At 39.9% G+C, this 25,544-nt stretch overlaps 3 protein-coding genes across 5 annotated transcripts; 2 read left to right on the top strand and 1 right to left on the bottom strand.

Moving 5' to 3' along the window:
• Positions 1 to 332: 332 nt before the first annotated feature.
• Positions 333 to 6,477, bottom strand: ube2kb (ubiquitin-conjugating enzyme E2Kb (UBC1 homolog, yeast)). 2 transcript variants are annotated; one of them, XM_026170959.1, is made up of 7 exons: positions 6,095 to 6,466; positions 5,172 to 5,265; positions 5,021 to 5,079; positions 3,413 to 3,495; positions 3,234 to 3,333; positions 2,918 to 3,046; positions 333 to 951 (listed from the first exon to the last, which is right to left on the bottom strand). In XM_026170959.1, exons 1-7 carry the CDS (start codon positions 6,155 to 6,157, stop codon positions 877 to 879), a joined length of 603 nt encoding a protein of 200 aa, XP_026026744.1. In that variant the 5' UTR covers positions 6,158 to 6,466; the 3' UTR covers positions 333 to 876. The 2 variants fall into 2 exon arrangements, with proteins under 2 accessions (XP_026026744.1, XP_026026745.1); XM_026170960.1 differs by lacking the exon at positions 2,918 to 3,046 and having other exon boundaries at positions 6,095 to 6,477.
• Positions 5,727 to 17,380, top strand: smim14 (small integral membrane protein 14). Of its 2 annotated transcripts, none has more exons than XM_026170962.1 (5): positions 5,727 to 5,979; positions 11,174 to 11,269; positions 11,961 to 12,009; positions 12,127 to 12,281; positions 15,050 to 17,380. In XM_026170962.1, the coding sequence occupies exons 2-5, from the start codon at positions 11,195 to 11,197 to the stop codon at positions 15,086 to 15,088; spliced, it is 318 nt and encodes a 105-aa protein (XP_026026747.1). In that variant the 5' UTR covers positions 5,727 to 5,979; positions 11,174 to 11,194; the 3' UTR covers positions 15,089 to 17,380. The 2 variants fall into 2 exon arrangements, with proteins under 2 accessions (XP_026026747.1, XP_026026746.1); XM_026170961.1 differs by lacking the exon at positions 5,727 to 5,979 and adding an exon at positions 8,186 to 8,350.
• A 1,579-nt stretch (positions 17,381 to 18,959) lies between these two features.
• Positions 18,960 to 24,911, top strand: map9 (microtubule-associated protein 9). The gene is made up of 13 exons (XM_026169309.1): positions 18,960 to 19,285; positions 19,382 to 19,472; positions 19,946 to 20,467; positions 20,549 to 20,715; positions 20,823 to 20,916; positions 21,329 to 21,396; positions 21,885 to 21,946; positions 22,038 to 22,200; positions 22,556 to 22,642; positions 22,736 to 22,897; positions 22,985 to 23,130; positions 23,469 to 23,604; positions 24,771 to 24,911. The coding sequence occupies exons 1-13, from the start codon at positions 19,214 to 19,216 to the stop codon at positions 24,888 to 24,890; spliced, it is 1,890 nt and encodes a 629-aa protein (XP_026025094.1). The 5' UTR covers positions 18,960 to 19,213; the 3' UTR covers positions 24,891 to 24,911.
• Positions 24,912 to 25,544: the final 633 nt, after the last annotated feature.

The following is a 25,544-nucleotide window of genomic DNA, read 5'->3' as shown; positions in this document are numbered from 1 at the left end:
AGGGACTTCTCATGGATCACAAAAGCATGAACACATTTATCTCCTTACAATTGTAAACTAGGCATAGTTTATATTTAAAATCTGTTTTACAATGCCATGTAAGAAAAAAAAAAAAGTACATCCCCACTGTATTTTCAAATTTACACAGATCTATTTACAGATTTTTCTTCTGTGCATGTGTGCAGATGTTGGCAGATGTGTGTGTGTGATTTTGTTCTAAGTCTACATACAGAAAATAAAACCTGTACATCCAAACTTCTGTAGTGGATTGAGGCATCAATGAAAGGTTGTTCAGGAGAAAAAAAACATTACACTGCTCATGCACAGCACTATCCAGTCAAGAAAATTTAATCCAGCAAGACTTTTTTTTTTTCTTTACAGTACTAAAAGTCTGTAGCAGAGAAACACACACGGTCCAACTGGCTGCCGAAGGAATTAAACGGTAATGTAGTGTAGAAGCAGTCAGCAGGCTTTCCTTTCCTTACATTTTACCCTGGAAAATCCACCTGATTACAGCAGCTGTTCGATCCTTTACAACTTTAAGGAAATTTGTGGGGGGAAAAAATAATGTGTTTAAAGGGCATGGAAGACTGGAGGCATGGGTGGATTTTTTTTTCTTCATTTTTTAAGGGTGGGAGGGCTTAATACTGAAATACACATATTGGGTAGGTGGGAGTAAAGACTCGGCAGGCAACGGGGTGCTGTGCATATTGGCAAATGCAGCGCTACTGGTGTTGACTTAGTAGCAAACAAACTGGTAATAAAAGAAGGCTCAGACTGCCATGGTGGATGGGGTGTTTGTTTTCTGTGTAACAAAAGGCAGTGGTGGAGGAGCTGACACTGTGATGAAGGGTTTTTGGATCCTCACACCTGGCTTCAGTTGCTTAGGAGCAGCTCTGTCGCCGTTTCCACGTCCCAGGATTTTGAAGACAAGGCCGCTATTACTGCATTCTGTATAAAAGGAGGAAGAAAAGTTGAAAAATGATTCTCATCTGAGAATTCGCAGATCTCACAAAGGCTGCAGAGAACAAGAACCACCAACTGCAGCTGGAGTCCATCCACGAGACAAGAAACCCACTGGAGAGAGCTAAATATACTGTTTGTTTGTCTTTAAGTACTGCGGTAATGTAAATGTTTGCATAAGCTTACTGCATAATAATAAATTCAAGAATGCATGCTCACGAACACAAATGAATACTTGTGTGTGTTTTGTGTAATCCATCTTGCAAGGCCAACATTTACAAGGCTCCAGCCATTTTGAGAAAGTTATTTATACACTAGAGACTATTCTGAACTATAAAGTAAAGAAAAAAGATCCACAGACATAAAAAGGAAGGAATCTACATACTATCTACTACAACTACAATCTACTACTTAAAGCCTTAATTCTGGCAGGTAAGAAGGCCATCAGGAGGAAATGGTTGAGCCCCCAACATTAAACCATATGCACTGCTGAAGGACTTTACAGAGTGAAAAAACCCCCCCCAAAAAAAAAAAAACCTATGAGTTGAGAATTAAGGCCGTCAATACCTTTGACAAAAATGTGAATAAACTATGTAAAGATAAGTTATAACCTGATGTTTCCAGCTTATCAGCACTGTATATCATGCCCCATTCATTTCTTACTTCTGCACCTGTAAAACGTTCTGGTTTAAATAAAGACTATTAAAAAATACTAATGATAATAAAATTCTGGCTACCGCCAATGCTACCCAATAGCCTCCTACCAGACACATCTATGCTATCAATTTTAAAATCCTATGTTGCCTTGTTCTCAATTTATCGCATTCACTAGATTTTCAGAAAACTTGACCTCTGACTTTAACATTGAGGTCTCTGAGATTCAAACTTCTCCAAGATTTTTAGGGGACATGCTGCCTCATCCTCGAGTTATCGCATTCACAAATTTAGGTATTCACCTTGTCTGCCCGGCTGCCCCGCAGGGTGATGTCAATATTCCGTCAGCCTTTTACAGCTGAGGGGTAAAAATCATTTTAAAAATTATTACATCACCATCCAACTTCAAATCACCCCCCTCCAAAAAAATTACATTATACACATATATTATTGTGTATAATGACCGTATTGAATATAATGCCAGCAACAAACCAGAACACCAATTAATCTCATGCAGCGGTCGATCCAGTTCACAGGTTACTGTAATGTGTAGGCGATCATTGTGTGCCAGTTGGTTTAAATCTGACCAAAACTGCAGCAAGAGTAGTGATTCTTGTGAATTGTAATCGAACAGATGCATGACAGATGGCTCGTCATGGTATGAGTTTGTCCAGCATTCAGCTGAACAAACTAAAAAGTTGACACGCCGCATCTCACTGTTCATTACCAAATATTTCGTTTTTATCATTGGGTAAAAACATGGTGCCAGAGATGGAACAAGTCTTCAGGGAAGTGAATAGAGGGTGTGGGAGGGTAAAACTTCAAAGAATTTGAGCATTTCATTAGCAGATGAGAAAAGAAAAAGGTAGAAGGGCTCAATCTGAGCAGCTCACGTGTCTTATTAGGAAAGAATGAAGCAACAGCTTTCAAAACAAAAGCACTTCTCTTTGTTTCACAAGCACAAAATGCTGTTGAAAGAAGATGTGATGCAACAGTGATGAGCATCGCTCTTTCTAAATGTCTCTAAAGCATGTTGCTGCCATCAAGCTGAAAATAAGCATGTTTCTTAAAATATGATGTTATTATGTTAAATATAAGCTCAGTTTCCCAGACAGCGATTAAGCCTAGTCTTAGACTAAAAACTATTTTATCATTATTTACTTTTTTAATGGAGAGCTTCAGTGAATTTTTCCCTTGCTCTAAAACAAGGGACGATTAATGTTTGGGAAACTGGCTGATAGAGTGTAACTAAATTTTACCTATAAATGTGAGGGCACAACAAAAACAAAGGGGTTCTGACCTTATCGAAGCCCATGGCACAGAGTTTGTCTATTTTACGTGTATAGTCAGGACTGGAGACAGGAGCGCCCGCGTAGACGTGAGACCAAAGCCTCGCAGTCTGTTTGAACATTTCTGGGTTCTGCTTATACTGAGGATTCAGAAATACAGGTCTGTGAGCAACATCACAAAATGAACTAGCAAATATGGCAGATTTTATTTTAGACACAAGTTCACACCAGGTACCGAGACACGTACAGTTACCCAAATATAATTTGGTACTTTAATATCCGATTATAAGCAGACAAAATGCGAGTCGTGCATTAAGTCCTTCCCACCTGGTTTGCTACTACTGCATCCTGTGGATCGTCTGGTTCTGCTGCAGCGAGGAGAGCCTGTAGAGATAACAGCACTGTCCTCAAGGTCATAGCAGCTGCCCTGAGAGAGGGTGAGAGGGCAGGTTAAGTCAATGGAGCACACAGGCACACTGAGAACAGTTCAGATACTTTGCACTTACCACTGGTCTTTTAAAATGTCCAGGCATATTGCTCCGGTCACAGAACTGATATTAGGATGCCAGATCTTAGTGATGAAGCGCACCTAGGACATACAGATGAGGAAGCGTTATCTAGAGAAGAACGTGAGGTGACAGAAAGAAGAAATATTTACAGTTTCTTACAACAGATATGTCAGTATCCAGGCTACACTACAGTAGCTGTCATTTTACCATGTCCTGATGTATTGCAAGCCATTGCGAGGGAAATACTGCAAATTAATGAGCCAGCAGTTATAGTTTATGGCACCACTGCATTTTACATCTAAGTGACAAATTAACTTGATGTATTAAGCATTTAAATTACTGTATAAGCCAAACGCCGGTAGTTTAAACCCGTAAACTGTTACCTAACAGGTTATTTGGTGACATCATTTCAGGGAAAGATTGATTTCTTACCACCCCTGTGTTGAAGGTATGTTTACAAGATTCATTTGGTTACAGGAGGGAGACAATAAATGTTTATTTTCACTATTATCAGTATTAGACTTTCTCTTTTGCTTTTAACATACAAGCTAATAGTGACCAGAAACCTGAAAAGGCTGTTTACAAGTCACGTTATGCTGTTCTCTATTAGAGCACTAACACAAAAAGGTTTTGTTAATTGAAGCATAATAGCTGAATTTACCTCAAAACTCTGATGCTCATAAGAATTATAAATTGATTCCGGTCAAAGTGCCACATACTCGCTTCTCTTCATTGGCTCACTGTTAAATCCAGAAATGAATATAAAATCCTTCGACTCACATGCAAAATCTTGCATAATCAGGCCCCATGATATCCTAAAGACCTCATATTACTATACACTATACTTCGAATACATATCGTTCTTGGACTGCATACTTGTGGTTCCTAAAGCGTCTAAAAGTAGAATGGGAGGCAGAGGCTTCAGCTTTCACGCCCCTCTTCTGTGAACCAGCTCACATTTTGGATTTGGGAGGCAGACACCATCTTTACTTATAAAATTAGACTTAAAATTGTACATTTTGATAAAGCATATAGTCAGGGCTGGATCAGATAACCCTGAACCCTCCCTTTGTTATGCTGCTACAAGCTCTGACTGCTGCAGGGCTTCCCATGATGCACTGAATGTTTTGCTCATCATTTATCTCCTTACTCTACCTGTTTTTATTCACCACCACTGTATTTAATCATTAAGCTCTGGTTCACTCTCCTTTAGTTTGCCTTTTGTCCTATTGGTCCCTCTTTTTTCGCTTTCCTCTCACCCCCAACTGGTTGTGGCAGACGGCTGCCCGCTCCCTGAGCCTGGTTCTGCAGGAGATTTCTTGTTGCTATATGGGAGTTTTTCCTTCCCACTGTTGCCAAGTGCTTGCTCACAGGGGATTGATGTTTCTATTATCGTAGAAACATGGGTGCTACATAATTAAAAGTGATTTGAACTGCAGCACTGGGAGCGGTTTTTAGAGTTGGGTACCATGCACAGGGTCACTTAGGCATGAGCAGTGGCAATTAGTGACAACCGATTTTACCAGCTATAACAAAAGTGTACATGTTTTCAAAATAACTGAACAAGGAAGAGAGGCAGAGGATGAAAGGCACTAAAGCAAATACCTTTGGCGGGTTAAAAGGATAGGTTTCTGGGATTTTTATTTCAAGCTGATATCTGCCACCTAGGAAAGAGAGAAAAGCAGACATGCGTTAGTATATCAGACCACATGACGAGTATCACATATCTTGGCCATCGTTTCCAATATTACAGTACCTTCATATGGTGTGTCTGGAGGCCCTGCTATCTCACCCCTCAGCTCTGTGAAGTTCTCGTCCACCAAATCTACTTTAATCTGGTTTTTACTCGTCTGTAGGTTGGAACAAATGCAAAAAAGAAAGAAAGAAAGAAAAAGGAGTTACCCAGCTCATGTCTTCACGTGTTCACATCAAATTGAAAACAAGAAGTCCCTGGCAAGATGGTTGCTAGAAAAGGCACGGCTAGTGTCATTTTGTGTTAACATTAAAAACCAATTTGAGCCCCATTCCCAGAGGAAACACTAGGACAATTCAGGTTAGCACCAAAGTTACAAAACTATAAAACAGCATTAACAGGAGTTGGGCAGGAGGTGATATGACAGCATACACCTTTTAAATAAACGCAGTGTATTCAGACTGTTAACAAACAGCTGATTAACGCCTGATAAGTTTGTTGAACGTTGCAGCAAAACATCACGGCTGCTAATGCTAACTGTGGATACATGTCAAAATAGCGTTAGCAAGCCTTGCTAACTGCCGCTAACTCATTTACTTTGCTAAACAGCTGCGGTTCCCTGCCTGAGGCGCTAACAGGCCACACACTCTAGGTTTACTTGACTTGTGTAATTAAAACAAAGGTGTGCGACGTTGTTTGTTAGGCATTCAGGGCCTGTCAGCTGAGAGAGCCGAATCCCCGGTGTTTCCTGAACACACCCACCTGACATAACAAGGGAGGTTCGCCTGGACGCTGATTTGAAGCTAAAGCTAGCTAAAGTTCTCCTATTTGGGCCTGACCTGCTGCAACAGAGGACCCAAACCTGACTAGGGTAAATCTATTTGGTCACAATAACGGCTGCCGGTAGCGTATATTTTAACAGAGCTGACACAATTCTAAAGAAAGAGCTGAGTAGAAGTGAAAATAAGCCGGTAGCGTTACCGCACCTCTTCGCTTTTGAGAACTTCTTTGAACTCCCGTTTGATCCTTTGGACCGCAATGTTGGCCATGGCTGTGTCTGCTGAGCTGCTGCCGCCGCTGCTGCCTTCAAGCTACACCCGTGGCCCGTCTCCCTGTGTTGTTTGTTTGTTTGTGTGTGTGTGTGTGAGGGGGGGGAGGCCGCCTGTTCGGTGCTTTCCACACTTACGGAGCTCCTTTCACTTTCACCGTGTATAGCGCTTCTTTCCAGCTCAGCGAGAGTTCGCAGTTCGCCTGCCTGCGCTCAGCGTCAGTCCGTCCAGAACATACACACACACACACACAGAGAGCAGCTGCATGGAGCACACACTAGAACTTTCATTAATGAGCTCTGGTGACAGTCAACCTGGGTTGATGCTCTTTTGTAACTTCCCTTCAGGGCATTTCTGTCATGGTTTCCATCTGATTGTGAGGGATGTTCTTACTGGAATGGGAACTCTTTCTTACTCACATTTTATCTACATGGTGGTCAGTATCTCTATGTGTGTGTGTGTGTGTGTGTGTGTGTGTGTATGTGTATGTGTGTGTATATATATATATATGTATGTGTGTGTGTGTGTGTGTGTGTGTGTGTGTAATGTTCTGCATATATGTTAAAAGCCATATATGCTATTAACAGACACATTGCAGCTTCTGTCACTCCCTAAGTATCTTGTGATAACTGGCGCAGGCAGCTGTCTATGTAGAGTGCACACACTCTTCATCTACAGTTCTTCAGCTTAAACTTAAAACTTTTCAGTTGCATTCACACCTTTGTGGTTTGTAACATGAATGGCATTTCAGTGGCTTTCAACTCTTGGAGGTGCAGAAGAGAGCGGATGGAGGGGGTGGGGGCATGTTATGAGGGGGGATTTGAAGGATGCAAGAGTGAAGGGGAGGTTTATAAGATGATATGATGTATGGTTTGGAGATGTCAAAACTGACAAAAAGACAGAAGGCTGAGCAGGAGGTGACAGAGCTGAAGATTCTCAAGTTTTCCTTGGGATTGACCAGCATGGACAGGAATAGAAATCAGTACATTAGAGGGACAGCTCAGGTTGAGCAGTTTGGAGATAAAGTTGTAGAGACGAGGCTGAGATGGTATGGGCATGTACAGAGGAGGAAAGGAGATATATTGGGCAAAGGATGTTGAAAATGGAGCTGCCAGGCAGTAGGGAAAAGAAGGCCCGCAGAGGAGGTTAATGGATGTAATGGAGGAGGACATGCAGAAGGTTTGTGTGACAGAGATGGATACTAGGGACAGGGTGAGATGGAGGCGGATGATCCATTGTGGCGAACCCTAAAGGGACCAGATGAAAGAAAAGGAGTTGCTTCCATCTCTTACAGATGCATCTTTATAGTCACTAGAATAAACTTTTGTTTCATTCACAGAAGTGAATGTATTCCAGGTTGGTAACAGATGAAAGTAAGGTAAAGAACCTCTCATATTTATTTTTTATATTGATAATAATATTAATAATAACCTCCACATATATTATTATATTCAATGAGGGGGGGGGGGGGGGTTAATGGTGTGTGTAACTGAGCTTGTAATGTTTCTAAAACTTGGAAAATACAACAGGTTGGTGCTTCTCTGGCTCTTATTTCTAAGTATTGGTGTCTTATAAGCTTATTTGGGAATGGTGATAGATTAACTTCCACTCCCACAGTGACAAAAATAAAACCAATAAGTTATATAATAAATAAATAAATAAAAGCCCAGATTCAAAGTTAAAGTATGTGTTGTGCTGCAGAAAGGTATCTCTTTGTTTTCCTTATTTAAAAGAATAGCATTTATATAGTAGCATAAAAATTAAATACTTTAACTAATGAAAACTTTAAGTAATGAAAAGTATTCAAGTCGAATCCACCACCATGTATTTGATTACACAACTGCACAGATGTTGTAGGTTCATGGGCCTCTGTAAGCTGACAGGCAACTGGACTGTTTGTTTACTATCCAGAAAAAGTGATCGTTGCTTGTTGTGATTGGCTCAAAGGGCCCGCCCATCAGACTTTCAGACCAATAAGCAAGACAGCTGTTTGGCTGAACACAGAGCAGAGCCATCGGGGAGCCGCCCCACTCCCGAGGTCCCGGATGAAGAATAGCCGCTGGCTCACGTGTATTAAACAAAACACAGACGGTGGTTTGATGTGTTTGCAGTTTGATGGTCTCTGTGTAGAGCAGCGGTGCAGCTCGGGCCCCTGAGAGACAGTGATCGTTTTATTAACATCACGCCGCTCCAGTAAGTCGCTGTTTTTTGCTCTCATGTCTTTGTTCAGTTAATAACAATCTAAAGACAAGGGAGTGGGGGTGGGGGGTGGAATGGGTGTGAGTTTCCTCTGGCTTGGCTGGCGGGGTTAGCAAGAAGCTAGTGTAAACGTTAGGCTAAATCACGTAATTTTAAAACTACAGGGAAGTAACCGTAGATGTCTTTAACCTCGTTTTAGCTGACTTCCGCAAAAGTGCAGGCAGTCACCCGTGGATCATACTGCAACCTTTGTATGTCTGATGTTAAACCTCCTGCAGTCTTAATCGGAAAGCCGCGCAGTGACAGATTACGGTCTTCGGCTTTAGCTGTGTTGATTCAGGTTGTTTGTGGTGTTGTTGCACTACGTTGCTTCACATATTTGTGTTGTTTAGTTTACTGTCATTGACGACAGTGGGGTGGAGGAAAAAAGCTAGCTATAAGCCAATAGAAATTTAACAGCACCACCAAATGAAACCTTTAGAATGCCCATAAAGTTCACCCAACAGCCCTCTAGTTTATTACACAATCTTTCGCTGAAGGCTGTGAGGTTTAGCCAGGTGTGCATCACTGGCCGCTGGGTGTAGTCAGTCTTAGGTAAACATGTTTGGCTTTTTATTTTTTTTTTATTTTGTTTCTTTGTGGTGTAGACAGATAATTCGGATGTCTATTGTGTGCTGGTGGATGCATGGCAAGAAACATGAAAATAAAATAAGTGGTTGAAAATATCCTAATCACAAAACAGCGGCCAACATATGTTGGCCGCTGTTTTGTTTTTTTGTTTTGTTTTTAAATGATAACAAGATATAATCTTGAAAGAAATGTCAGCCAGTAAAATCAGCCAATCCCATCACAGGTATTCAGTGCATTTAGGCGTGCAGATAAGGTCGAGAAGAACTCCTGAGGTTCATAGTTTGTAAAAGAATGTGGAAGAAAGGGGATTTAAGTGACTTTAAACACAGCGTGAAAGTTGGTGCCAGATGGGCTGTGTTTCAGTAACTGCTGGGTCCTATTCCAGGATGAGGTCTAATTTAAATGGTAAATGGCCTGTATGTATTTCTGTTCGCTTTTACTAGTCCCTAAGGACCCCAAAGCACTTTACATATCCAGTCATCCACCCATTCACACACTGGTGATGGCAGCTACATTGTAGCCACAGCCACCCTGGGGCGCACCGACAGAGGCGAGGCTGCCGGACACTGGCGCCACCGGGCCCTCTGACCACCACCAGCAGGCAACGGGTGAAGTGTCTTGCCCAAGGACACAACGACCGAGACTGTCTGAGCCGGGGCTCGAACCGGCAACCTTCCGATTACAAGGCGAACTCCCAACTCTTGAGCCACGATCGCCCACAGGGGCTGAGTTTGTTAATCCTGAGTTGAGGGGAAACTCTGGGTTTTCTGTTCCAGAGAGAGCATTAAATTGAACTCTGAGCCAGTGTCCAAGGGGTAACACTGTGTGAACCCAACCTGCTCACTGGCCGGTTTACTTCAACAAACTGAGATTCTATCAGAGCTCATAGCAGCGCAAATCCATTTGCAGAAGCCTCAGTTAGTTTATAGTTTGCAGTTTTTTATACTTAATATGAGCTCTTTTATAATCAACCAATACTCAGTGTAAAGATGTATCCAACAATTACACTGTAGATTTATTATCAGTGCAAAAAATAAACTCTGTGCTCTCTGTTATAACCTCTGTGACTCTGTGGGCAGTAATTGAGCTGCCACATTGAACCTTGAAGCAAATGGGCTACAGCAGCAGAAGACCACACCTGGTGCTACTCATGTTAGAAATAGGAAGGTTACCGTTCACATGGGCTCATTAAAATTGACAACAGAAGATTGGAAAAATGTTGTCTGGTCTGACCAGTCTCAATTTGTGCAGTGACATTTAGATGATAGAGTTAGAATTTGGCGTAAACAGCCTGAAAGTATGGATTTTCAGGTTTCATATAAGATGATGGTTCAGCGGCCTGAATTGTTGAGGCTGTTGGTAATGTAATGGGCCCAACAAAGTACTGGCAAGGTGTACCCAAGAAAGTGGAAATGAATGTATTTCAGTATCGTTATGAGCTTTAGAAGTTCATCTGGGGTTTGTTATGGGTTTGATAACCACGATTAGACACCTGTAGCAGACATCTGTGTGTTTGTGGTTGTTTTGTTTTTGGGGGGGTGTTTTTTGAACCATTGTCAGTGTGTGTTTCACCTCCATCATTGTCAGCATTAACCAGCTTGATCTTACTCCATCAATGCTTTATCCAAGCCAGAAATAGCTCATCTTCCGTTGTCACTCATAATGACAGCAATCATCCAAGTTCTTGCTAGTATGAGCCACTTTATTAGCAGGTTCTAAGCTCATAGTTGGACTGCTAGTTTGTGTCATATGGATTCATCTTTTTTAAAAAAGTATGTTCATACAAAACATGCTAATACACTGAGAGTGCAGAAATCAGCTCTGAATGATCCAACATGGTGTTTCATAAAGGGCTTCATAGAGTGATAAAGGTGAAGGCTATTTTAAATAGAGGCTCAACATTCCACAGTTAAAGTTTATTTTCTCTTTCAAGGTTACTGCGATGAAACTGTGAGATTGGCGGAATATGGGGATTTGTTGGTATTCCCAGCAAAAGCTAGAAAACCGAAATTAACTTTTCACTGTTGCTGACATGCAGCAAAACGAAACGCCAGCACTCTATGCAGAGTCTCCTTACCTGAACAGTCTCCTCCCCCTAATCAGTGTGCGCTTGTAGAACAAGAGGGAGTGTTAGGTTTCTTTCAGTTGTTCATGTACGTCCTAGTTACATGCTGTACTTCTCTTCAGGTGGATACTGTCTGGTGAGGAATGGCGGAGGGAGGCTTTGACCCTTGTGAGTGCATCTGCACGCAGGAGTACGCAATGAGGCGCCTCATCAATTTGGTAAGCGACACAGCTTGGAGGTTTTCTAAATCGCCTCTAATTTAAGTTGAAGAGACGGCGTGTAGACATGTCAAAATATTCAAAGTATGTGGTGTGAAGTGATAACATCATCAGCTGAAGTTTAAAAGGAAACGAAGATCAACTTGCAAGTAAATTCAAGCCTTAAAGAGATGTGGGGAGAAGGAAATGCAAAGCTACATCCGGGTTCCTGCTCAGTGTTTGTCTTGACAGCCTGTCTGCTCTGCCATGCAAAGACAGTTTTATTGCCCTCAGGCTTGTATTGTGCTTGGAAATATACTTTGGCTCTTCTTATTTCAAAATATAACATTTGTTGTTGTGAGTTTCCCAGTTTCATGAAGGACACAGTTCATAGTTACTGTATGGCAGCTTACAGTTGACCTAATTTACATTTGGTGCACAGGTGTAGCCTACATGGCAGAGAGCTGGATACACACTGGGCCATCTGATTTGCTTACAGTGTTAAAGGATGTTGTTCAGATGTCTAAATAATTCTTCATCATAGCTATAGTGTTTATCTCAGGAACCAGGTAGAGCTCAGATGGTGGCTTTGTAACACTACTCACCACAATATCTCTGCTGGTTAATGAATCAAAGTTAGTAGGCAGTGTCATTTCCTCCCAGTTTGAGGGCAAAGAGTAAATCATTTTGTTCTTCTGTAATTTTCTTCCAGCTGAGGCAATCTCAGTCCTACTGCACAGACACAGAGTGCCCTCAGGAACGTATGTATGAACTTCTCTCAGTGTAGCTCACATTTTGTAAGTGTTTGAACGCACGATAGGACTCAAATGTGTGTCTGAATAAGAAGTATTTTATTTTATTTTATTGTTTTTCTTCAGTGCCAGGTCCCAGTGGGTCAGTGGGCGGGGGAGGTGACCTGACCCTCCCCATGGTTCTGATGGGATGGGCGGTGTTAGCCCTGGTCCTGTTTTTGCTGCGCCCATCCAGTCTCAGGGGAACCCATCATTCTGGCAAGCCCAGTGGACCCCGCAACGTGAGTGCAGATCACACTCATTTTACATAACAAATATATCTGAAATGTAAAGACGTACAGTAATGTGCAAAAGTCTTGAACCGCCACTCATTTCTTTATATTTGCTAGGAAAATTAGAAAGGTGCAGCAGGTGCAGGACAAGACTTTGAGATGATGTTCATCTGCCGGAGACGTGTTTTTAGGCCTGACACTTCCTGACATGTTATCTTTTGCATTTTGTATAGATTCAACTAAAGAAATGGGGAAAATGTTTTTGCAAAAGACAAAGTGACAAAGGTCTTTGCTAGGTTACCTGTTATGTGTATGCACAAAACTAGTTAATGCCTTGCATTAACTACCTGCAAAGTCTGGCTTTTTGAAAACAAAATATAAAGACATGAGGTGTGGCTCAAGACTTTTGCACAGTACTGGAGTTTTTTTTTGTTTTGTTTTTTTCCCTTTTGCCTCCACCTGAACAGTCCAGATACCACGTGCACATTAAATAAAAAGGAAGGTGTTTTATCAGGGAAACATATTTCCTTGAATCTAATAATGCAACGTTTGATTGCTATGAATGAAAGAGAGCTATTATCACAGATGATTAAATAGAAAAGCCAATTTGGTTGTTAATACGCTGTATTCTGCTTCAGGAAATTCGTGGTAAAAATATTACTGAAAAAGGTTTTACATCTGGTGTGTACTGCAGAGTTAGTAGGGCTAACAGCTGCTGCATGAACTTATGTTTAAAAAAAACATAGACCAGTGTTTATGTAGCAATCAGCCTAAAAACACAGGACCTTTAGTCATTGCGATAAGAGACTTGGGAAAGCACGGAGGAAAATCTGCGTCATCTGAAATAAAAAAAGGTTTTGTTGTAATGAGGTCAGGGGATTAGACAAACCTGATACCTCTCTGACAAGGCACATGTCTTTTATAACAAAAGGCTGCAACATAAAACCAACCAAAATCTCAGAGTAAAACTAACATAAAGTCGCTTCCAAACAAGTTTTTCTGCCACTAAACATTTGATTTTTGAATTTCTCTCTGCCTGCTTTCCTGTCCTTTTCACTTCTGTCAATAAACATTACTAATAGTAATAATAAATGTAATTCTTGGGAATGTTGTTGTCATAGCTCTGTTGATTTTTATAACTGTGTGTATTATTTGAGTTTTAGACAAGTAACATTATTTCCCAATGCAAAAAACGCAGTTGCTGTATTTCAAAGCGGATAGGTTAATATTTGCAAAGATGACTAATTCTCTCCCTGAATAGAAACCAGGAACCTAATATTTATTCTGTGATGTCCTTCACAGACCAAACTGGAGCTTTATTTTAAGGACAACATATTATGACATTGTGGTTATTATGGTTTTGGGGGGTTCTCCTTCCCTTTTATGTGTATGTGACAAAAATCCGCAGAGTTGCAAAGCTCAACTCTAACAGCAAGACTTTCCTATAATCTAATTTTTTATTTTAAAAAGAGGAAAGAATAGCATTTCTGCTATACTTGAGTCTACAAAAAGTGACTATAATGAGCAGCTGCCTCACAAACATTTTTATTTACTATCTATAGCGTCTTGTCCCATCTCTAATGCTAAAATGTCTCAGCAGGTCTGCTAAATCTTCAAAGACTATGTGCTGATTTACAAGACTTGGTGGATTACTTTTGTTCTTGATGCCACTGTCGCCATTAGCTTTATATGGCTAATGAGAAACTGCAGAAACTTCAGACCTTATCTTTGAAATACTAGGAGGAGGGTGTGTGTGTCAGTGTGTTTGCATGTTGCCTTTTGTGTTGTGAAGTGTAGCCTCATCATAACCAACTGCTTTATTAGCAATACAGGAAATGTAAATGGTCAGGATCCAATAATGTTTTTTTAATTTTTATGATAGCAGGTTTACTTGTGACATGTGGGCATGTGCAGATCATCATTTCATTTAAAGCTACAGGTACAGAAACGGCTTATTTGAAGTGGGCTAAATTGAGGGGTATGTGGCCATGTCTGTTAGCTGAAACTTCAGCTCCAAACACTGCGAAGTTTTCCCCAAAGGATCGTGGTTCAAACCTTTGTAAGGGACACTTTTTAAGCCTTTAAAAATCAGTAAAATATTTATAGCCATTTTTGGATTTGACTGGTAATTCCATGCTAGGAGTTTTTAAATCCCAGTGATCTTTGAAAATACATTCACAAAAAGCCACTTACAGCTGCTCCCTTATTTACAAGGATTTGCAACAGGTGCAGGAAAACAAAAAAACAAAATATAGCTAACTCTAAGAGTGGCCAAGTGTGGTACATTCTTAAAAAGAATAAATGCTCTGACAAGCCCAGCAATGCCAAAATACATGAAAGACCACAGATGAAGTAAAATGGATGATGACAGAAACTCTTCCTTGGCTAAGAAAAACAGCTTCACATCATCTAACCAAGTCAAGAGCACTCAAGTAGGTAGACTTGTCATCGTCTACAATGACCTTGGCAAAGATGTCTTCCAGAATGGAAATACAGAGGATTCAAAACTATGTGCAAACCACTGGTTACTCTGAAGGACAAGAAAGTCAGATTAGATTTTTGCAGACAACATCTAAAAGAGTTCTTTGGAAGATTAAACCCAGATTAACTTGTACCAGAATGATGGGAAAGGAAATGCTGCAAGCCTGCACACTATCTGTGAGGCAAAACCAAAAAAAAAGGTTAAAAACATTGTCTTTTTTCATGTATTTATACCCAAAATTATTATTTATTTATTATTTATTTATTTATTTCTGGGTTTGTTTTGTTTTTTGCAGAGTGATGGAAGAGAGCCCCCAGCACCACCTATCGACTAGCAGTGGAGCCAAACAAACAGCAAATGTACACCTCCTCTGACTGGAGTTGCACAGTAGCTGCAACCAGGACAGCACCATCTGTCTTTCTGTCAACATTCCCTCACATATCTTTTTCTTTCTTCTTCTGATGCTGCCACAGACTTGCCTTTGATTTCTTATTACTAGAGTCCAACTGATCAACGAGGCCAGCACAACTATGATATTTAAAGGGGACCTATTATAGCTCATGTCCAGCTCCAAAACTTATTTTACTCAATTACAATGGCATGATTTAGAGTTTGAAATGATCCTTTTTTAGGTTATACTTGTCCTGGTGCAGCTCCTTAGCTGGAGAGGTGTTAGCCCCTCCCTCTTTAAGTCAGCTTCATTCTTATTCGCTGCCATGCGCAGAATTTGAAATGAAGGTGGGTGTAGCTTCTATGCTTACAGTCAGAGCTACAAGCCTGATATCAATTAAGGATTACTGCTCTCACTGACATCACAAAGGAGGAAGAGTAGAAAAAACTGAGCAACTTTGACCGTATTTAGTATGAGCATCCACCCATGTAAAAGCATATATGTGACACACATGGGGAAAATGGTGAAAAGCAAAATATGTTCTCTTAAAAACAGTTGCATTTCTCAATTTAAAAGATTTTATCCAGAGGAATGTGATAATAGCTGAACACAATCACATAAAAAATATAAAACTTGGTACGACACATGGCTTTTCATAGCAGAAGTACACACTCAACTACCAAACAGCTGTGGCTTAAAAATATATATCAGTTGGATTTGCTTAAATGAGCAATCGCAGGCATCAGAGCTGGTCCCTGATCCCAGCTGTGATGCCTGCGGATCTGCAGAGACTCGGATGCAAATCTATGATGAAGGAATGTGTCACATAATCGGGGAAGAAGGGAGGGGGCAGTAGTAAAGAGTTCCTGTTGAATCGTTAATTTGTTTTTCCGGTGCTTGAAATAACAAAGGGTGGAGGGTCCTTCAGTCTCTCTCAAACATTCCACACTTCTTACTTTATGAAGATAAAACTCTATACGGTGCCAGTAACCATGACATTTTGTATCATGTTTTAGTTTCATATTTAACCCTGCAGAATTTTTTTGATAAGGTTATAGTCTCATTACAGTAACACAACATAGGATTCTTAATGCAGTGAGTAAGTCTAGTGTGTTTACATTCAGGCCTTGGTGAGATACTCATCTGACTCAAGCAGGTAGTCGGCTCTGCTATATTGACTGTAAGGCTGTCCCTTTAAATAAGGTGGTGCAGCAGCACATTTGAAGGACAAAATTGAAGTTGATCTGTAAAATGTGAGCAAAATATTTGATGCACACACCAGAGAAAACTATTATTCACCTCCAGTAATACAGAGATGCTTAGCCTCATTTGACAAAATGAAACTATCTGCAGTTATATCATCATCGTATGTTAGGATGATTGTGTGTATTATTGTGCTTTAAAAGAAAGTTGTACTAGTACCCAAAATAATACATTATTAGCACTTTTTTGATTCCTTTTGGAGGTCTTGTGTACAGATTAAGCTTTCTAAAAGATGAACGCAATCAAAGTTTCTGCTTCACAACTTCAGTACCACGGTTTGTCAGTGGAAATTAATGAAACGTGCCAATGTGAGTTTTTAGTTTCGAATTATTTGTGTTGAAATGGCAATACTGAGGGGTCCTTTTATGATTTTCACTTTATTTGGGAATGATTTTTCATTTTCCACATTTTAATTGGGAACATTACCGATACTGGAGCCTTACCATAAATAAATATATAGCTCCCTCCTATTGTATTGACCCACACAAAGCAACAAAACCATTGAACCCACATGTTTTCAGAACCATCAGCTGAGTGAGTCTGTTTGTGTTTTGTGAACATCTGTATAGTGTGTGGTTATTAAAGTGTATATGAGCCTTGGGATATATCCCAGGGTGTCTGTGATACCAGAAATTACATGCATTAATCTTAAAATGGAAGAGTATTTGTTGAATGCATGGAGGGAGTTTTAAACACATCTGAATCTGGCTGCTCTTCATTATCAGCGAAAGTCCTCTGAATTATGTTGTACTATGGCTTTCTAGGGTTGTTCTGCGAGGTCACGGGGAAGAGCTGAAAGATTGAAAATGCTGGGTCAATTGTATGGTATCAATGGGGAAGCCATGAGACTATTGAGATGATTGGTGGCATCAAGTAGACCTCAATTTACACTGTTACTGTTTAAGAGTAAAAGGGCTTCAACTATGCACTTTTCCTACAACAAAACAGAAAATAAAAAGACTTATGTCTGAAGCTTGGCTGTGTTTTTGTGTGAAGCTGGCACATTTCCTTCTCATCAGATTTATAATTGATATATGCTTCCAGCCAGAGTAAGAATGTAACACTTACACTTTTAAACATTTGATTATCAGGTGTAGTTGGTGACTCTGAGTATTCAACAAAACCACTGATGGTCTTTCTGTTGTAGCATCAAAGCTACAACAGAATGGCTGAAAAAGAAAAGAATCAAGGTGTTGCAGTGACCCAGTCTAGACCTCAACCTGACTGAAATGCAGTGAAGGGTCCCTTCACTGCATTTCAGTGCAGAGAGCTGTGCATAAACAAATGCCTGTAAAATCTCAGTGACTCAAGCTATACTGTAATAAACAGTGGGCCAAAATTTCTCAACAGTGATATGAGGGACTGATTAAATCATATAGAAAACCACTTCTTCCAGTTACTGCTGCTAAAAGTGATTCTTTAGTTTTTCACAGGACTGCATATTTGTATGTGTTTGTCATCCTTAAAGATTAGGCTCTCTCTAGTTAAGGTATTTTCAAAATAAATTTTAACAATGTTAACCGTAGCTCAGGGGGTTGGAAATCGCATCTGTAACCGGAAGGTCGCCGGTTTGATCCCTGGGCTCTCTGTCCTGGTCGTTGTGTCCTTGGGCAAGACACTTTACCCTACCGCCTACTGGTGTTGGCCAGAGGGGCCGATGGCGCGATATGGCAGCCTCGCTTCTGTCAGTCTGCCCCAGAGCAGCTGTGGCTACAACTGTAGCTGCCTCCACCAGTGTATGAATGTGAGAGTGAATGAATAGTGGTATTGTAAAGCGCTTTGGGTGCCTTGAAAAGGGCTATATAAATCCAATCCATTATTATTTATGTGATTACTCCTCTTGATAATTAAATCACTTATTCAAAAAAAAAGTGGTCCTTATTAATATCAATTTGAGGCTAGACTGGGTAAATAAAGTAGATAACTTCTGACGTTACAGTATTTTTTCACATAAAATTCCTTCATTGTGTTTTTGCTATATAGCCCTCTGGTTGTGTGCAACCCCCCTTCCCTTACATGTAGTGTTCTGGTCACAAGTGACCAGCCAGTTTTAACAGCTCTTAAATTAACATAAGAAACATTTTTCACCACCAGATTCAGTTCAGTGGGTGGGTCAGTGGGTCGTTCAGTGGTCATTCACTTGGCCATTCAGTGAGGTATTCAGGGGGTCAGAGGCCAAAGGGGCGTGAGGGGTGGATTCCCATTAATTTCCTAAAAAACTCAAAATTCAACGAAAGAGGTGCTCATCACTTTTAGATGTTCAAGTGCATCGTGTGGAGGATGCCACAAGTCCTCAAGGAAATCGGATGTAAAACACAATAGTTATGAGTTTTTACATTTGTAAATCGGTCAGATTTGACCTGAACACGGCAGGAAGGTTTTAAATAGTCTATCTCTAATTAGCCTTCTTGTTACCTTTAAATAAACTTTGGACTATAAAACTATGAATCATGTCTCCCAAGCACTGAACACAATAGTTTAGACATTTTAATAATTAAATAAACAAACATATTCCTTCCGAAACAAGTCTTGTCCTAAGTCTTCTAAGCATGCGCAGTGCTAAAACGGAACTGTCCGTCTGTTTCCCTGGGTTACCATCAACAACTTCGCTAGCCCACAGTATCTTCAGTATGCTAGCGTGGCTTTAGGGTCTCGTGTATCATTATACATCGGCATAAAAATATGTATAGAATAGGTGATTAAGCTTGAAGAGCAGCACGGGAGGTTAATAACGTGTTTAGAGGCTAATTAGCTCGAGCGAATGAACCCCAGCTAGCATTTTAGGGAGCTGTTTACAGCTTTAGGATGACCGAGCAGGAGTACGGGACTCTTGCTTATTCAAAAAGTCCGAAAACATCTAAAAGAACAACATTTCAGGTAAGGACCGTTTCTAAACAAAATAAGAAATGAGCGGCTCAGTTAAACCTGATTATTAAAGGAGAATCATGTTAACCTGAAATTATGTCGCTTTAGGATGAACTCCAGGCTGCTGTCTCTGCCAGGGCGACCAAAGCCAAGACAGATCAGTACACCTACTCTGATGACTTCGAAGAAGATGAAGATGGTATAACGAAAAAGAGTTATTATATCTAAAAAGGACTCTAAGTGAATGGAGTAGTTCATTTGTTACAGAGGGATAGTAGCGAAGGTTAAAGGGAAGGCTTAAAAGATGGACGTAAGACCTGCTGTGATGCATGGTTTAGAGAGCGTTATACTGAAAAATAGACTGGAAGTGGAGCTGGAGGTGGCAGAGCTGGAGATGTTGGGATTTTCAATGGGAGCGACTGAGATTGACAGCTTGGGTTAGGCTGTCAGGAGACAAAGCTAGAGAGAAGGTTGAGATGGTTTGAAGACATGCACAGGAGGGATAGTGGATGCTGCAGGTAGAGCTGCCTAGATGTAAGTGAAGGAGGACATGTAGAGGGTTGGTGTGACAGAAAGGGATGCTAGGAGTAGGGTGGGAGGGAAGAAGATGATTGATTAAAAACAACAACAACAACAGTGTGTGTGTTGACAGTTTATCTTTTTGTTTTTCAGATTTTTTAAACAGACTCCTTAAATTAAGAAAAAAGAAGACAGATCCTCTCAAAGCTGGGAAGAATAAAGCCAAAATCATTAACAACTTTGACCTCTCAGATGATGAAGACAAACACAGGAGGACAAAGAAAGTTTCATTCCTGAAAACAAAAAGAATCAGCTCTCCCTCCAACAGCACCACTGCGTCAGAGTCACAAGAAAAAAACGAGCCCCTAGACTCACACACGGCTGCACGTGATAGTTCTAATGGGTCAGCATCTTCACAACGCTCCACAGATGACGCACAGTTTAAAAATGCTCGTGTGGATTCAGCTGATCCTCAGATCACAAGAGAAAGCTCAAGTAAATCTCTGTCATACCAAACATCAGACGATACTCTCCTGGACATGCCTTTACCGTTACCATCTGACAGCAGCGTGGTGGAAACTCCAGGGCCAGAGCAAAAGAGCGGCTCTGCTGCTGAAGAAAGCTCACAGACTTCACAGTTATCAACATGTGACCTGAACCACACAGCTTCAGCAGGTCTGTTTAGTTTAATACACAATACTGCTATCAGGAATCAGTGCAGATTTTACATTTAGATTTACACCTGTCACCATTCAGATAGTGTTTCAGAGAGGGAGCCACCAAGACCTAAACCCCGGGAAAGGACCCTAAGATTGAGCTTTCACACTTCAGAGAAGCCAGCTGAAGACTTTCAGGATCTCAGCAGGCCTCAGACTTCTTCTGTATCAATTCCTCTCTCAACTGATACATCTGGCACCATAGCTGTAAGGAGCTGCAGTCCAGCTGTGCTTTGTTAATCAGTGTTTTAAGCTGCAAACTAAAATGAAACTTTTCATAATCAGAGGATGTTTGTGATGTTGTTTCATCATAGTGGACAGAAGGAGACCACACAGTTTCACCCTCTTCAAATAAGAGTGCACGGTCTGCACTCCTCACAAAGTCCACTGTTGATTCTGGATCGAAAGGTAATGATCATAAAAAAAATCTTCAAAACCTTTTTTTCTTTTTATTCAGGACATTTAAAAAAGGGCAACTACAGATAATATGGTGTGACGTTAGCAAATCGTAAGGAAGACGAGAATAAAAATACTTTTATATTTATAGGTATTGGAGTTTGCATGCAATTATTGATTAGTTATGCACTGACTTGGGCAGCAAAATTTAACACAAAAAATATTCATTAAAATCTGGACTTTAGAAAAATGTAGAAAAATGTGTTGTTTAAATATATATATATATATATATTTTTTTAAACCTACTGTGGGAGAAAAATCAATCACTCCACATTATAATAATCATTAAAAAGTCAAAAGAAAATAACCAATATTTTTGCTACATGTCTAATTAATGCTCTTAATATTTGTTTTATTGTTTTAGATGGCTTTATTTCTGATGACAGCAAAGAGCAGGAGAGGAACTACTCCACATCATTTGAAGAATTTACTGTAAGACATATTCTGCACTGTGTAACGTCGCTGTGAAGTTTAGTTTTTTTTAATGAATCACAGCTTATTCTGAGGAGAGCTCCAGCTTCAGTTTGTGTGGGTTTTCAGTCACTCGGCTGATGGTAGTCTTAAGCGCTTGAGTTGAGGCAACAGGACTGTTTTGTAGGTTTGTGAAGACGTTACACATGTCATCTAAGAGGCTTCTTATGTTCTAAAAACTGATGGAGAATTCTGTGTATTTAACCTATAGCGAGGTCGTCCTCTTGGAGGTGGTCCTGAGAGTTGTTGACCCACCTTGTAATTATTAAAGGTCACATGAGGGTCTGAAGGTATGAATCAAGGCATGCGTCATTACGCTGCATTCCAGATTGAACACATAGAAGAAGCCTTGTGGATGAGAGGTCAAACATCTTCACGAACCAAAATCAAGTCCGGTTGCTTCCATTTCAAGAGTCTAAGAGCTCAGTCTGTGCATTGTTGTCTTCCAGGGATGCTCAGGAGATCCCTCAGCTCATCTCTCTCATGTCTCTGAGGAATCTGTTGAAGCAAGGTTGGTAATCAAGCTGCAGTAGCAGAGCTCTATGTGTGAAGCAGACCTGATCACTTAGCTGGCCTTTCTGTTGTTGTTTTGTTTAAATTAGGACTTTGAGTTCTCACTCTAAGACCACTCCAAGATCTCAGAGTGCATGCTCCAGGAAAGTGGAGTCCAAGTATTTGGGGTCTCTCAAAGTTCTGGACCGTAAAGTCTCTTTACAAGAGTCTCAGCCACAAGAAGCAGATTCCCTCCGAGCTGCCATTTATCAGGTCGGTGTGGTTCTGAGGGTGTTGTCTTTTCTAGTTTTTTTTACATTGTCAGCCATGCAGTGGAGAAAAGCACTGTGACGTACCCTTATATCTACAGTTAAAAGTCTGTGTGTAAAAGACAATGAAAACCTTACTCAGCACTGCTCCGAAGAACCATGCAGCTAAATATAGAGTAGCAGTGGTTTTACTAATCTAAATTAAAAGAGTGTTTCGTAATCGTGTGAGTTGTTGGGAGAAAACAATGTACTGCACATTGAACATTTAGATTTGAATGAATGTGTGTATGTGTTAAGCGGGCCTCAGAGTATCAAAAGCACATTCTCAGTCCAGTAAAATCCACCCTCACTTTTACAAGGAATGGCTCAAAAAGAAGAAGGAAAAGTCGAGGGAGAACATGCAACTGAAGAAGAAAGAGGCCATGTTGAAAGAAAACAAGGAAAAGGTGAGTCATCTGTGTTTTAGACAAACTACAGAGCACCTTACAAGCTTTAAAGATTACATGGATGCTCTTCAATTTTTTTCAAAAAACAAACAGGAAGAGGAGGCTAAAAAAGAAGATGCTGTTGCGTTCTATGAGGCTTGGAAGAAAAAGAAGGCAGAAAGCCTCAAATCTAAGGCCAAAGAGAAGGAAGCTGTGATTAGAAAAGAACAAAAAGCAGCTGAGGAGAAAGAAGAAAAAAGGCAGACTGCTCAACAGGTAAAAGCATACATCACTCTGACACCTATAATGAGATTGCTTGTGTGTATCCGTGAGGTTAATTTGGTATTTTAATAACAATTAAAGGTGTTTGAGAAATGGAAACGTGAGCATGATCATCTGCTAAAAGAGAATTACAGAAAACAAAAGGAGGCTGAAAATAAATTGAAGCTTAAAAACAAAGAACAGGAGGAGGTGAGAAAAAGGGACAGCAGGTCTGCCTTTTCTAACTGGTGAGTGGAAATCATTCATTATTAATTTGTCCCATTTATTTAAAGGTGATGAAAAGAGATATCTCTTTTTTTAAGGCACTGAGAATTCATTTTTTGCAGAATGGTCTGAACAACAGATCCAAAAGATGACTGAGCTTTGCTTTTAGTGGTGGTAATACATAGATTTAAATGTGCATATATGTTTAATAAAACTTGTAACAGCTGTGGTGCCGGGTTGAAAAATATCGCCCACCAGATGGCAGTCAAAGCTCAGATCTTCATCCACTGTTTATTTCTAAAAACCTCACAGAAAAGTCATGTATACTGATTTTTTAATCCTCTTTTTAAACATGATTAAGGTGTGAAAAGAAGAAAGAAGTTATCGATGACAAATTCACGTCAGAGCGCAAAGAAATCAAAAATAAAGCGGAGGAGGAGAAATACATGAAGGAAGAAAGAGATAAAATGGCTTTAGAGGTGTATGAAAACTGGCTGGTAAGTAGAATTATTAATGATTATTACCAGCATCTGAGGTGCTGCTCGCCGCATCCTTTTTTGTTCATGAGACAGATGGTCTCTCGCTTAGCAGTCGCGACCAGGCTCCAGTGTGAACTCTTCTTTTGTGACTACTTAGATGGCACTGACAGATTTCACTGCTCAGGAGGGGAAAATCTGAACGTTCAACCAACTGTTTCAGCATATCTTTAATGAAAATGTTGTGAATTTCTTCTGATTTAATGCTTTTACCTCATTCTGTTTCTGAGAATTTTTTCTGAAAGTTTTTAAAATAAAAAAAGTGTGATAGCTTAATAAGATCAGAACCTTACGTTATAAAGATTGTAGATTAAATCAGCATCTAAATATATTTTTTGTTTGTGTAACTTTTTGGCCAAATGAGCCTGCATTTTACACATAAAGCTCAAATTAAATATGTACAGTACTGTGCAAAACTGTTGATCCATCCCTCATTTGTTTATATTTTGCTTCCAAGGAGCCAGACTTGGCGTTGAGTGATAAATCTCCAGGCTTTCTGAAGGTCTGCTGGACATTTTTGAACTCATTTTTAGAGGATTTCTTTGTTTTTTCTTGTGGATCACCATGCAGTAATAAAAGTATTCGTATGAAATATTGACTTTCAAGCTTGTTGGTATTGCACCAGGTATGGCTCAAGACTTTTGCCCAGTATTGTATATCCAGCCTTACTCCCTCTTTGATTAATCATTTCCTGACCTCGGAGTTTTTTGTTGTGTTGCCTTGGATGTGCGTGACTCGTAGCGCAGTAACTCTCTCCATTTCATAGAGCTTTCACAGCATGACCACAGTTATGAAATTGTACACGTGTCTTGAGATCATAATGGGCGTGATCTTTGACTCAGAGCTTTGTTTTGTCTGCCTGAAGTCCATCTTCCCCCTCGATGTTCAGACTAATTTATAGAGACGAGATCACATCATCCCTGTCAGTACCCGTTACATACATAATTGATTTGAACTTTTATTAAGTTAAATATGAGGTTCACACCACTGTCCCACGGTCTTCTTAATTTCTGGTTGTATAAGGCGTTGTTATCAGGTGTACAAATCTAGTATTTTTGAATATATTGTATGTGTGAGCAGTCCTTGTCCTTGTGGCTAGTGTCACAGATTTTCTTGTTGTTCTTTAGGCAAGAAAAGATCTAGAGCAGAAGAGACGCAGAGAAGAGAGACGGATACAAGAGATACTCGGAGACAGCCCACCTCCACCATGGAGCCCCCCAAATAAAACCATACCGTTTCGAAGATGACGAATAAAATGTAACATAACACCCGTGTAATGTCTGTTGGTGCTATGTTACATGTTTTTGCAAATGCAAGTTTGTAATGTATGTTGTTCTCTGATAGCTACTTTCATATGATTTTGTATTAGACAGCAGATCTAGTGTGTGTTTATATTTTTATATGTTTTCTAACTCAGATGTTTGCAAAATTGGAAACAGTTGTGGGACAGAATGATTTTGTGATATGTCAAGGAAAAATTCATGTATTTAATTTTTTAAAATTGTATTTGATTATTTTTATAAATATGTTTATGCTTTAGCATGTAATAATAATAATAATAATGATGATAATAATAATGAATGTATTTAAAGGCCCTTTACAGGCACTCAAGGACACGTTACACCCAATTAAATATCATATTATGATTGAAATTACAGTTGAAAAACAACTTAGAATTAAAAGTTAAGATAAAATTTTCAATAAAACAACAGACAATTAGGGCTTAACATGAGAATGTGCAGTAAAGCAGTTTAACATTGTTGTTGTTGTTTTTGCTGATTCCCTTTTAATGTTTATTTTTGTCTTCTGGTTAAGAAGAACTCACAAACCTGCAAATGATTTATTTATTTTTTGTATTGTAAGGGCATTTCAGTAATTACTTAATAACTTCTCACCCACAG

The sequence above is a fragment of the Astatotilapia calliptera genome, chromosome 6, assembly GCF_900246225.1.
Source record: "Astatotilapia calliptera chromosome 6, fAstCal1.2, whole genome shotgun sequence".
Taxonomy (NCBI): Eukaryota; Metazoa; Chordata; class Actinopteri; order Cichliformes; family Cichlidae; genus Astatotilapia; species Astatotilapia calliptera.
Note: the sequence above shows the minus strand (reverse complement) of the source record. Positions and strands in the feature narration are given on the sequence as shown.